Here is a 13,949-nt window from a genome sequence, read left to right as displayed (position 1 = left end):
CTACATAGCAAGACCCTGCTTTAAAACAAAAGGAAAAAATTCAGGCTTGCGGCACCCTGTGATAGAAAGAGAAAGAGCAGTGCGAGGCCAGTCCTGGCTGAAGAGTGAACCCTTGTCTTAAAAAAGAACCTGAAGCAAAACAAAACGAACCCCCAAAAACAAAAGCGCTAAATCCAAAAAACAAACAAACAAACAAAAAAAAGAGAGACAAGCTCCTCCCTGGACCTGCAAGAGGCATCTGTGATGCTGGGAACTGAGGATGGCCTTGAACTCTGATCTTCCCACCCCTGGAATTACAGGATGTGCATACACACACACACACACCTACCTGTCCATATGGCTCTAAGACAGGATGCTTCAAGCTTAGGCAAACACTCCACCAACCAAGCCATGCTTCTAACCCTTTAGTTTTATTTTTATTGCATTTATTTTGTGTGCGTGAGTGAAGATATGCATGTGCCACGGTGGGTGGGTGTCGGTTAGAGGACAGCCTGTGGTGTCAGCTCAGTTCTCTCTTTCTACCATGTGGGGCCCAGGAATCAAACTCGGTTCATTAGGCTTGGTGATAAAGGCCTTTAGCCTCTAAGCCTAGTGGGTAGAGATCCCTGGGGAGGGGGGGCGGTGATCCCTGGGGGTCACCTAAGACCTTCGGAAAACACAGATGTTTACATTATGATTCGTAACAGTAGCAGAACTACAGTTATGGAGTAGCAGCAAAACCAATTTTATGGTTGGGGTCACCACAACATTAAGAACTGTACTGAAGTGTTAGGAAGGCTGAAAGCCACCGCTCTGGACCATCTTTACCAGCCCCCCAGTGGAATACCTTTACTTATTTATGTACATATTTTTGGATCTATGTATATGAATGTGCACCACAGCAAGCCTGGTTCTTGAAGAGGTCAGAAGAGGGTGCTGGATCCCCTAGAACCGGAGTCACAGATGGCTGGGAGCTGCCATGTGGATGCATGGAACAGAACCTGGGTCCTGTGCAAAGGTCAGCAAGTGCTGCTAACTGCTGAGGTATGGCTTCAGCTCTTTCTAAAGGTACAGTCCAAGCTGGCTCAAACCTTTGATCCTCATCCTTGGCAGTATTTTGATGACCAGAATTGCTACCCTAACAGACTCTTTTTCCCCCCCCTCATTTGGTGTCATGTATTACAGGCTGACCTGGAACTTGCTATACAGCTAGGGAAAAGCTTGAGCTTCTAATTCTCCAGTCCACCTTCCTAATACTGAGATCGCAGGCACGCATCAGCATTCCGTTTGATGTGGTGCTGAGAACTGAACCCAGGGCCTCGAGTACACTGGGCAAGGGCTCTTGTTTTGAGACAGGGTCTTGATATGTAGCCCAGGCAAGCTTGCTGTTTGCTAAGGAGTCCAGGCCTGGGGCTCTGAGTAATCCTCAGCCTGCCAAGTGCTGTGATTACAGGCCTGCACCACAGCTCCTGGCTCCCAGGCAGAGCTTTTAGACTACAGCTCTACCTGGCTGGCTGCAAAAGCTGGACAAGGTACAACCTTGCTGTTTACTCTTGTGCACAAGGTGGCTGGCAACACCCACCCACAAACAGGAGTGTCTGGTGGCTGCCTGGCACCCACCTGGTGCTTAATAATGGCAGCTATCGTAACTCTGGCCAGCAGTGGTCTCCTACAAGGAACTGTTTGTTGTTGTTTTGTTTCTTTGGTTTTTCGAGACAGGGTTATTCTGTGTAGCCTTGGCTGTTCTGGACTCACTTTGTAGACCAGGCTGGCCTCGAACTCACAGAGATCCACCTGCCTCTGCCTCCCTGAGTGCTGGGATTAAAGGTGCGTGTTACTGAGCCTTTACAAGGAACTTAATAGGTTTGTACAAAGAAGGTTGAGCAGCCAGGGAGGCAGATCTTCATTATCCACCTGATTTTATTCTTTATTACAATGGGCTAAGCCACCAAACTCATGATCTGAACTTTTTTTATTTTCTGAAATGAAACCATTGTACAAACAATATCTACTGATGGAATAAATAAGTGAAAAATTATACTGCTGTACAACACACCAAAAAAAAAAATTGTAAGAGGAAAAAAAAAATTAGGTAACAGTGAAAAAAAGGTCTTTATACCTCTAACCAGGTCCTCGGCAATACTTAACATTCCAAACCATGACACGGTCTGATGACAGGCAGTCCCCACCCTCTAAGAATCGGTCTATACAGCCTTCCGGGATGTGGGTGTAAGTGCCCGCACTTTGTGGAATGTGTAGCCGCCATTCCCCCAGCTTCAAGTTCTGGGGGAACTTTGCCCTGGGAGCCCTTTAGGCCATGGGGCCTGATGTCCACGGAAGGCATTTGCTTAGGATCCCCTGCCCCTGGCTCGGCCAGATGAAAGGTCTTAGATTTAGTGGTGGGGATGAGGGTGAGGGGTTCAGGGGTGGGACCACCGGGCTCCAGAGAGAGGACCGTGGCAGGGAAGGAAGCACATTGGATTTTGCAGTCTGACCGCTCCGCATGGAAGGCTTTCCTGGCCAGCGTGGAGTGCAGGGCTGCTGGCTCTTTGCCTGGCGTGGCCGTTGGGGAGCGTCCGAATGGTCTTCATCAACGGCCCATTCCTACCTTCAGGCACTTCAGAGAAAAACTAATGACAGCCTTGGTACCGTGGACCTCACTGTTGTCTCCATCCTTGACTGTGTCAGCTCCTCCTGACTGTCCGAGGAGGCTGCAGTGGCCAGAAGAGGTGCAGGCGGCCTGGCCGCCCTGCCGGCTCTGTGGATGAAGGTGTTGGGTTCTCCCTCAGCTGTTTACGTGGTAACCTCTCGTTTCCCAGAAAAAGAGATAAATATCCAAATTCATCTTTCACCGACATGGAGCTTTGCTGCAAAAGAAAAATGTTGCCCTAACTCTAGAATCTGGAGGTAAAGCCGCCTTGACCTTGAGATAGGTTGGAGGTCATACATCTAGCTGCTTTCCAGCAAAGATGCAGAACACAGTTCCTTACAGAACTGACTGCCTGAGGGGCAAAATCGCTAAGTACAAAAAAAAAATAAAATTTTAAAGACAGAAACATTTTAGCATTGCTAACTTCAACATTAAGATTTTCAAAGTTTTTTTTTTTCTTCCCTTATTTCAGGAGATATTTTTTGCATGAGGTATTTAAAATTCAGGAACATTTTGATTCTTCTTGAAGTACAGGAAATAGACAGCTCCCTTGAAAGCAAAAGAAGAAAGAGGAGCTGTCCCCTCATAAACTCTTAGAAAATGGAGCCTGGCAGACACTTCTCATGGTGTTCAGGAGAAAGATCCACACGTCAAAAGGAGGTACCTGAATATGCACCAGTTAGCAAACAAAACAAAACAAAAACAAAAAACACCCCGCCCCCCCCAACAAACAACTCATAGGGAGTTAGAACTCCAGTGCAGTAAGAAAGCGTAGGGGAAGCTTTAAGGTCTGAGGGGTCCTGTAGAGGAGGAATTAAGAGCAAACCAGGCCTCAGAACTCAACAGTTGGGCAGTCCGTCCGAGGGGGCGGGGTCTCCACCGAGTGACAGAAAGCTGTCTCCGTGCAAGAGCAGGGGAAGGGGGAGCCTTGGTGGCTCCTCTCTGGGGGGTGTGCAAATCTTCCCAGTTCCTTCGGTGCCTTGTTTCTGGCCTTTGAGGCCCAATCATTCGGGTCTGCTCCCCAGTGGAGACCGACAGCACGTGCTGGGAATGAGGCTCCATCCACCTGTTGCCTCTGAGAGTCAGGACATGATGCCAGAAGCATCTCGCCTGGGATTTTTTTTGGGGGTGAGGGGGGGCAGGGACAAAGGGCAGCAGGTTTCCATGGATTTGAAATCCAAGCTATGTCCCAATGGAGAGTTCAGCACCAGCTATCCCCACTGCCTGCTCCTAACCTCCGCAGCCCTGTACTACCCTCAGGAGACTAGCTCGCAGTCAGTCGTTTTGTCTTCGGAGGGCCTGGAGGGAGCAGTGCCAGTGGTGGCTATCGTAGGGGCAGAGAGGGCAGAAGTGCCAGAAGAAGCTAAAGGCTTTGCATGTCGATCTGGGCTTCTGTGGCTTGCCAACCCCTAGCCTCCACGGCCCCAGGAGGTGAGGGCATGCCCTGAACCAAGGAGGCTAGCCCTTGGGAAATGGGGTTGACATGTGCAGCCCAAGGGGCCCTGGAAGTTGGGGCTCAGGGTGTGCCCAAACACTGCCCACTTGAACCAGGGGCCACTGGAAGGTGCCTAATCTCCTGCCTGCTGTGCCCTGCCAGCTCTGAAGCAGTCTTGAGGCAGGAAGCGGGCAGCAGCCAACCAAAACAAGTGAGCGGTTTGCCATGAGAGATGCAGAAAACCAGGATGCATGCCAGAGGTCACCTCTAGGGTACAAGGCACAAAAAAAGAAAGCGGAAGGAATTGGTTGAAGAGTCAAAAGCCCCTATGAAAAGCAAATTCCTGATTGGCACCACCCTCAAATAGCTTATATCATTAAATAGAGAAGTGGGGCAGGAGGGGGTGGGAGTGGGGGTGGGGGGATACAGCAGCAACACAAATGTAATCTTGGCTTCCGAGACAGTGTGCAGACACTCCTGAGCTGTCCACCCACCTCCCCAAGGACAGTCACTTGAAGGTTCGAGTTTTTCGCTTCACAGCAGACAGAGATCGTCAGTGTCTGAGAAGTTCCGCCGCTCTAGGTTTTTTTCTTGTTTGTTTGTTTTTGTTTTTTTTTCTTGGATTTGCACTTAGTAAACTTGAAACGTTAGTTCTGTTCGCACCCAAGAGGAACCGCTTGGGCAACGGTCTAGAATTAAGCCTGCTGATGTACCTGCCATGACACATGGACCAAAGAGTTCCACTGGCCATCTACATCTCTTCAGAGTTCTGTTGCAAGGCTTCCAGCTTCATCTTTTTAGAGGGCGGTGCTCCTTCCAAGTCCTTTTAGGGGGAGAGAAGAGAAGTGAGTGGGGCAGTATAAGCAGGGAGGGCAGCCAGGACAGAGGTGGGCCAGTGGGTTTGCTTCCGAGGAGAGAGAGAGAGAGAGAGAGAGAGAGAGAACTGAATTATGTGGGGGAGGAAGGGGGCTCCAGACACACAGAGAACTCCCAACGCTTCGGAGAGCATCCCAACCCCACCGGGCCTAACACCACTGTCACTCTGAACCATCACACACGCCATTCCCTGTGGGTTTTGAGCTTTGTTGCCTTTGACTGCAAACAGCCTGGACCAAGCTTCCCTTGTGACTAGTCTCCTGTCTGTGATGCATTGTAGAGGAACGTACCAAGCATAAGGTTTGGTTCTGCAACCCTACCTCTACCCCTAAGACGGTTTCCCAAAAACCCAGAGCTATTCTGCTGCATGGATTATTGTCCCCTAGGTTACATGTAGGCACCTGGCTTGGGGCAGATGCTCAGCATTTGTTGAATGGACATGTAGACATTGTTCTGAGGAAAGTGGTCTGTTATTGTCACCAAATCCCCAAGAAGTCTTTTCTTTTGTTACAGCCTCCTCCTTCCATCTGCCACAACCCTCCGTTACCTACTGTAGCTGTTAGAGTCTGTCTCTCTGAGCTGCCTCTATACAAGTGTCATTCAACATCACTTGAGCCTACTCCGTAAGCTGTAGACCACTGGTGGGAACAAGGCTTCCAACACTTGCTTCACTGACTTTAAAACACAAGGCCTACCTCTCACCAAGGCTGGGAAGGCTGGGTGACTCCCTCCCTCCACCATCCTATTATGTTTGAGACAGCTTTCTCTCCAGGCCTAGTGCCCTTTTTCTTTTGTTTTCGTTTTTCAAGACAGGGTTTCTCTGTGTAGCACTGGTTGTCCTGGACTTACTTTGTAGACCATGCTGGCCTCGAACTCACAAAGATCTGCCTCCTGAATGCTGGGATTAAAGGGGTGCACCACCACTGCCCAGGTTCCTAGTGCCCTTCTTGCACCTAGGTTGGCACCTCTTCATCATAGTTAGCATAACACCCACTAAAGAGCTGGTCCTATTCCAGGCGGAAGGGACATAGGCCAGGCTTGGCAGAGAAGTATACAATCTCAGTAAGTCTCCTAGGGTGGCTTTGAACTTGTGATCTCCTCTCTCAAGTTCCCAAGCAGCTGGGATTGATTACTGGTGTGCACCGCCAGTTGTCTGGGGCTGGGTTTGAACCTCAGGCTAGACTCCATCATATGTGCCTCCTGCCCCTGGGCCTTGGGTTTGCATCGAACAATCCAGGAATGGTGTCGACACTTAGGTACAACACAGAAGGGGTCTGAGCAGGGGCTGGATCACATGTAAAGTTCCAAAGAATAATTTGACCTTTAGGTTTCTGAGGTTGTATCTTCCTTAAAGGATGTGGGGTCACTGGGATGAAGGGATGCTTTCATGGGACCCAAATAAATACCATCAACAAGCTGAGACTAGAATGACAGACACCCAGAGGCTTCTTGAAGCAGAACCACATGGCCCTCACATCACTGTGGCCCCAGGTGACACAGGGTTATACTTTCAGCTGCTGCTCAAGGGAGGAACAGCATTCCAGCGTGCTACCCCAGAGAAGCCCAGCCCCACCCCACTGAGGCTTGGCTGCAGGTACCTGAGAGGCTGCTGAAGGTTCGGCTGCCAAGCCCGACTCCACAGATGGCTGCCGTTCCACTTTTTCTGAGCTGTTCACTGAGTTTTCCATCGAAGACTGTGAATTCTGCTCGTCAGAAGCATCTGAGCAAAAAGTAAGACAACAGACGCTGTTTTCAGACACAAGAGAAGTAGCAGTAGATGTACCAAGTACTAAAAATACCAGGATCTGGGTAGTCTTGTGGCTCAGGGCTTCTGGAGCTAAAGGGGCTTAAGCTTAGGAAGTTTCTTGGTTATAAGCTGGCAAGGCAATCCACAAGTGGGCTCTATGGGTCTCCCACCCTCTTCCTCTCTCTTGTCAGTGTCTGGTGCCCTCTGCTGGGCAACAGGCACTACAGCAATCATGGCTGTCTCCTTGCTCCAACAGGGAAGCCATAGCCATGGAGACTTCACCAGGCTTTTGTAGAGAGCTAGCATTCTCCTAATGTCAGAGGGAGCTGAAAACAAAGCACTTCCACAAGTTTTCTATTTTTATTTTACGTGGATGGGTGTTGTGCCTGAGTCTATGTCTGTGTGCCACATGTGTGCCTACTGCCTGCGGAGGCCAGGGCTTCTTGAGAACGACGGATCCCCTGCAACTGGAGTTACAGATGGTTCTGAGTCACCAAGCACTTGCTGGGAACTGAACCCGATCCTCTGCAAGAGCAGCAAATGCTCTTAACTGTTGAGAAATCTCTCCAGCCTCAAATCTTAAAAAATAATAAGAAGAAAGAAAGAAAGAAAACAAAAAACTCATGTTTGTTTATTCAGTGTACGTGCCTGCATGCCCTAGTGCATATATGGAGGTCATATATGGAGGACAGCGTGGTGAGTTCTCTCCTACCATGTGTGTTCTGGCGATTGAACTCAAGCTGTCAGGCTTGGTGACAAGCAGCTTGACCCGTTGAGTTATCTTGCTGGCTGTCACCCTTTGCCTTTGAGACAGGTCTCAAAGATGCTAGGCCAGCCTCAGACACTATGGGTAGCTGACAATAACCTTCAACTTTGGGTCCTATGGACTCTACCTCCTGAGTGCTGGGGTCCACACGTCACTACCACAGTCAGTTTATCTGGTGCTGAAAACCAAACCCAGGGCTTTGGGCATACCTGGCCCAGTGAGAACTCTGCCAGCTGAACTGTCCCTAGCCCAACATTTCTCTTAATAATAAGGATGAATCTGGTGACCCAAGCAATGGTCAACGCTGAGGGGAAAAAAAAAAAAAAAAAAAAAAGCATAGTTAAACCCAACTGAAAGCTAAGATACACGTACCAGTATTTTAAGGTGCTTGGCCCCACCTTTCTAGAGTGTTCCCTCATATACATATGATTTTTTTTTTTTTTAATCTCTCTAGATGGCAGTGGAACAGATAATTTGCACATCTTTACAAATTCTCTACACACACGAGTCTGGGAAGTAATCATTTATCTGATGATACTAATCAGCTGGGCTATTTGCCAAGCCTCTGCCTCCCTCTCACCCTACATCAAATTTTTTTTTTTTTTTTTTTTTTTTTTTTTTTTTTTGGCTGAAGGAAGGTGTACGTTGGGAGAGGTGATGTGAGCTTGGAAGAGGATCACTGAAGTTTACCTAGAGATTCTGGGACTCATGGAAGGAGACACTACAAAATCCATTTGGGCCTGGGCTGCTCACACATGGCCCCCATGACAGGCCACCCTGACTTTATTTAAATTTTATTTTTAATCATTGGAGAAGGGTATGTGCACCTCAGTGAGGGAGTCCACAGAGGCTACCGGTGTCAGATTCCCGGGAACTAGAGTTCAAAGTGGTACTAAGCGGCCCAACACAGGTGCTGGGAATCTAACTCAGCCACTCTTAACTGCTGAACCATCTCTCCAGGCCTCACCCTGGTTTAAAAAAAAAAAAAAAAAGAAAGCTTTATAGTAATGTTGGAAAAAAGCCCAAGCAACCACAGCTTACTTTCTGAGGCAGAGGACTAGTAAAGAACAAAACCCAGGCATGAACTGAAAACCATGTGAGTACTGTGGCACACAGCCAGTGGCTGTCCAGCGCCTGTGGCAGGTGGGGGTGCAGACAGTGACAGGGCAGGACCAGTACCAGGGCCAGCACCCTGCCACTACCCACACCAACAGCCTGCCTTCACGTGGCTGGTCACGTGGCACTGGGCTTTCTAATGGCCACGAGGTGGTGCTCCACATACAACCTGGGGCGCAGAAGGAATCAGTCTGGAGACAGATTTAAGTTCAAACACTGGGACCCGGTACTTTCTAAGATCTCTGCCACCCCTATAAACACAAGGTTGACAAAGCCACGCTGTCCAGTGACTTTGAGGATTACGTGGAATGGCATGGACAGATCCCAAACTGGCCAGTCATGGAGGTACACGGTTATAAACCTAGCATTTGCAAGGCTGGGGCAGGGGGATCAAAAGTTCAAGGCCAGTCTAGGCTGCATAGTGACAACCTGTCTCAAAAGCAAACCCCTCAAACACAAATTAACCCTTGATGGGAGTCACTGATGGATTATCTAGGACACAGACTTGAACTTTCTCAGTTTAGCCTTGAAAATGCATGTTAATGGGACCTGAAGAGGTGGCTCTGAAGAACACTGGCTGTTCTTCCAAAGGTCCTGAGTTTAATTTCCTGTACAGTAACCACATGGTGGCTTACAACCATCTGTAATAAGATCTGGTGCCCTCTTCTGGTATGCAGGCATATATGCAGGCAGAATATTGTATAAATAATAAATAAATCTTTTTAAAATCCATGTTAATGGTAATTTCTCAAAGACTTAAACATGACCTCTATTTTAAAAAAAGATTTATTTATGTATTTTATGTATGAGTACTCTATCTGTATGTATACTTGCATGACAGAAGGAGGCATCAGACCCCAGTATAGATGGTTGTGAGTCACCATGTGGTTGTCAGGAATTGAACTCAGGATCTCTTGAAGAGCAGACAGTGCTCTGAACGACTGAGCAATCTCTCCAGGCCCTACATTTTTTTTTCCCCTAAGACAGGGTCTCTGTGTGTAGCCCAGCAGGCCTGAGACTGACTCTGTAGACCAGGCTGGCTTTGAATTCAGAGGTCTGCCTGCCTCTGCCTCCCCAGTGCATGCACCACCACACTTGGCCTAACCCAGATATTTTGCTTTCAAAAGGACTGAAAACCAGGGACTCAAAGAGTCTTGAATATGAACGCCACAGCGGCACCCTTCACAAAGGTCATGGAGGTAGAGACAGGAGACTGGCTCAGAGGCTCAACGGCCGGCTCGCCTGGATTCCACAACTCAGCACCAGAAACAACAGAGACCCCCTCGCCAGAGTGGCACACAGGGCACACATTGTTCTTCATGTGAAATGTCCACAACAGGTCAAAACCCAAGCACGCATGCACTGCACTGCATAAGGAAAGCTGAAGTAAGGCACGGAGAGGGATTATGCAGTTTCTCTGTGGCCTGAGGAAGATGTGCTAGAACTAGACAGAGGTGATAGAACATTCTAGATGCCAGTGAACTGTTTTTCACCTAGAAATGGTTCATTCTAAGTGAACCAATCTTTTTTTCTTTGGGGTCCTGGGTTGAGCCCAGGTTTTCTCACAGACTAAGCATGGTACCTGCAGCTGAGCTTTACCACTCTGAAAATGGTTTGTTTCATGTGACTTTCTGTTTTGCTTGTTTGTCTCTTTTTGGAGATGGGTTTTTACAATGAAGCTATGAAGCCATGAAGCCCCAGCTCGCCTCAGATCCGTGATCTTCCTGCGTTAGCTTCTTGGGTACTGGGATTATAGGTGGGCAACAACAGGCCTGGGGCCTGGATTTCATGTTACTAGAAAGGAGAAGCTGGGGCCAGGGAAATGGCTCAGAAGACCTGGGCTGGATTCCCAGCACCCATGCTGTGGCCGGAAATCATCAGTAATGTCAGTTCCAGGGGGTCCAACACTCCTTTCTGACTTCTGGGAGCACCAGCCATAACCATGTGTACACACACACCTAGAGGCAAAACACTCACACACAAAAGTGTTCTTAAACAGGAAAAGCTAGAGGGCCAGGCACGGTGGCACTCAGGCTCTCCATGAGTTCTAGGCCAGCAGCACTACATAGTAAGGCCTTGCCTAAAAAAAAGCAGGTGGGCGTGGGGGATAGAGGTCAGAAGTTCAAGACTAGCCCTTGCTGCTACACGATACTCTGCTTAGAAAGAAAGGGAAAAAAAAAAAAAAGAGGAAGAAAAAAAATCCACATTAATTTTGTATTCTACTTCATAATCTGTTAGCTTTAACAAAACACATTTTGACTGACCTAAAAAGTCTGCCTTATCGGTGTCTTTGCCTCTGTGACCACAGTTTGTTTTCTGCATGCACTGAGCTCTGCAGATGGAGGGGGAGGAGGGCTTGCTGCTCCCAAGGCAGCCAGTCACCAGAGATTTAGAGATCCATGCTGCCCGCTTGCTGGCAGAGGCATGCCCAGGCTCGAGGCTTCCTTGAGAGCCAGGCCTGCGGGCTCAGAGGGAGCCAGCGGTGCAGCTCGCAGCGTGCCAGGGCTCAGGACAGCAGGCTGTTCTCTGAGCGTCCTGGAGCTTCTGGAACTCACCCAGGGGAAATTATTTTCCCGGGGCCTAAATTTAGTCCAGGGAGCTTGGACATTATGTCATTCCCTGAGCTCACACGGCAGTAAACAAGTTCAAAGCAAGGTCAGCAGCTGGTGGCCGACCCACCCCGTCCCAGTTTGCCCACCTGTAGGGAGGACACGTGGGTCCTGTGCTGTGCCCTCTCATGGGGAGCTGGGGCAGGTGGGTACAAGCCCAGAGGTCTGAGATGACTGGGAGACTCTGGCACGATTCCCATCTGGGCTATACAGCTTCTGAAGCAGCGGGGTGTGGGGGAGAGAAGATGGCCGCTACAGGGCTTCACCACAATTAACTCTTACAGCTAAGCCGAAACTGGCCTGTTAGGGGAAGGAGGACCCAGATGTGAAATATGTGGGAAATAGGGCCATCGCCGGATGGCAGGTTAGGAAAGGAACTGAGGCGGATCCAGACATGACCACAGCTGCCCCGGTAACCTCAGAACAACTCCTCCAACAGAGGGGGAACGAGGGGGCTCTCCACAGCTCTCCAGCTCCTTCCTCCACCCTAGAATTCTGCCGAGCGCTTTGCAGATATCTCCACTTCCTTCATTCCTTGCTACAACCTGACAAAGGAAACCACTTTTATCTGTCCCATTTTAAAAACAAGAAAGCTGGTGGGTGCAGGGGAGTCGATGCTGCCAGTCTAAGGCCATTAGCAGAGAACCGCAGGTTAGCTGTGGCCATGGCCCAGCCCAGCCCCTCCACCTCTGCCTAAAGCATCTAACCAGCAAGATGCTGGGAAGCCTAGTGGGCATGCCCTGACTGGAAGGGCCCCCCCAAGGTGAGACGAGAGGTCGTGCCCACAGATGTAAATGGCAGAGGGCTTTAGCAAAGCCACCAGGAAAATGACAAGGAAATTTCCTTTTGTATTGTGTGTGCCATACTAGGGGGCAGGGAGCTACTAGTAGAAATCAGGGAGCTCTGTAGCATCCTGAACATACGGAACAGACCCACAGCAAAGAATTCCTCAGTCTCCAAAACCAACAGTGCTGAGCTCAGAACCCTTGCTCCAGCAGAGCCGTATTATCCGTGATCTCCTTGGAGGGAACTCCAGCAGGACCGACACATTTGTGTGTGTGTGTGTGTGTGTGTACGTGTGTAAGGTGTGGGATTCAAGACCTCATGCATGGTAGGCAAGCTACGCTGTTGCTTCCTGGGGTGGACGAATGCAACCACAGGAGACCTGGGGTGGAAGACTCACTTCCTTCTACATCCTAACATCTAAACCACTGCCTGTACGCTGGAGGTTTGGGTTTTTGTTTTGTTTTTTTGAGACAGGGTTTCTCTGTGTAGCCCTGGCTGTCCTGGAACTCTCTCTGTAGACCAGGCTGGCCTCTAACTCACAGAGATCTGCCTACCTCTGTCTCACAAGTGCTGGGATTAAAGATGTGTGCATCCACCACTTGGCACTGCTGGTGAGTTTTTATGTCAACTCGACACAAGCTAGAGTTATCTGGGAAGAAGGAAACTTAATTGAGAAGATGCCCCCATTAGAATGGCCTGTGGACACGCTGTAGGGCATTTCCTGAATTGGTAGGAGGCCCAGCAGAGGGCAGCGCCACCTCTGCTCAGGTGGTTCTGGGTGCTGTAAGAAAGCGGGCTGAGCTTGCTGAAGAGCAAGCTGGTAAGCAGCACCCCTCCATGGCTTCCGCTGCAGTTCCTCCCTCCCGGTTCCTGCCCTCACTTCCTTTGACGACAGACTGTGGTACAGAACTGAGACTCTTTCCTCCCGCTGTTTTTGGTCATGGTGTTTCATCACAATAAAAACCTAGCTGAGGCCCTCTGTCTACTGACCCACACATCCACTTCTTCCCTACCCAAGGGCCAACTTCGCACACAGGCCTCTTGCTCTCAGGACTCCTCCAGCAGAAGCCTGGTCTGCATATTCCCCAGCCCACCCTCCTGGCCAGGTGGGCCTTCTAAATTCCAGCTTCCAGCCTCTGCTCCGCACTCTCTCATGGGCTCCCTCACACACGGCTCTGTGGCCAGTCAGTCACTCCAACGTTCTGCACTCTGCTCCTGTCACATCACTTTGGGAACTTAGTCCCTTTGACCGGACTAGCTGCCCTTCTGTAACATCAATTCATCCTTTAAGTCTGGGTCAGATGGCATAACTGCCAAGAAGGCTTCCCAACCCTCCAGGCTCTCTTTACCATGACCATGACCTCAAAAGTTCCCTGGCCTAGGCAACAACATGGATGAGTCAAGTGGAAAACAATGTGGGAAAAAAAAAAAAAATCTCTTCTTCAAAGAAATAAGCGCTTCTCCAGTTAACCTTGAACTCAGTATGTGACCAATGGTGATTCTGAACTTCTTTCTGGCCCTCCTACTGCCATCTTTCAAGTGGTAGGGTTACAGGTAGATACCACCAGCACACCCAGTTAAAAGGTACTGGGGATAGAATCCATGGCTTCTTGCATGTTAGGCAAGCACTCTCCCAACTGAACTATATCCCCAGTGTCCCACCTCCTGTGTGTGTGTGTGTGTGTGTGTGTGTGTGTGTGTGTGTGTGTGAGAGAGAGAGAGAGAGAGAGAGAGAGACAGATATTTGCATAACTGGCAAGAGTTCTAAAATTGAAATACATCTTTAGCCTTTTATCTTTTTTTTTTTTAGATTTTATATGTATAAGCATTTTCACTAGATGTAAGTGTACCATATACATACTGTGCCCTTGGAGGCCAAAAGAGGGCACTGGATTGTATCCCCTGGAACTGGAGCTACAGGCAGTTGTGAGCTACCTAATGTGGGATTCAAACTTGGGTCCTTCGTAAGAGCAACCAATGCTCTT

General features: G+C 49.2%; 1 protein-coding gene across 2 annotated transcripts in view; it reads right to left on the bottom strand.

Moving 5' to 3' along the window:
* Positions 1-1,881: 1,881 nt before the first annotated feature.
* Positions 1,882-13,949, bottom strand: part of Bcl7a (BAF chromatin remodeling complex subunit BCL7A) — a 31,424-nt gene continuing 19,356 nt past the window's right edge. Inside the window, exons 5-7 of one of the 2 annotated variants that reach the window (XM_055606399.1) lie at positions 6,539-6,660; positions 4,778-4,887; positions 1,882-2,846 (exon numbers count right to left, since the gene is read on the bottom strand). In XM_055606399.1, coding sequence (XP_055462374.1) covers positions 4,816-4,887; positions 6,539-6,660 — 194 coding nt within the window. In that variant the 3' untranslated portion in view covers positions 1,882-2,846; positions 4,778-4,815. Of the gene's footprint in view, positions 4,888-6,538; positions 6,661-13,949 lie in introns of both variants that reach the window. The other variant, XM_055606398.1, reaches the window with a different exon arrangement.

The sequence above is a fragment of the Psammomys obesus genome, unplaced genomic scaffold (genome assembly GCF_907164565.1).
Source record: "Psammomys obesus unplaced genomic scaffold, mPsaObe1.curated_primary_1811, whole genome shotgun sequence".
Lineage (NCBI taxonomy): Eukaryota > Metazoa > Chordata > Mammalia > Rodentia > Muridae > Psammomys > Psammomys obesus.
The sequence above is the reverse complement of the archived record's forward strand: the minus strand, read 5'-3'. Positions and strand labels throughout refer to the sequence as shown.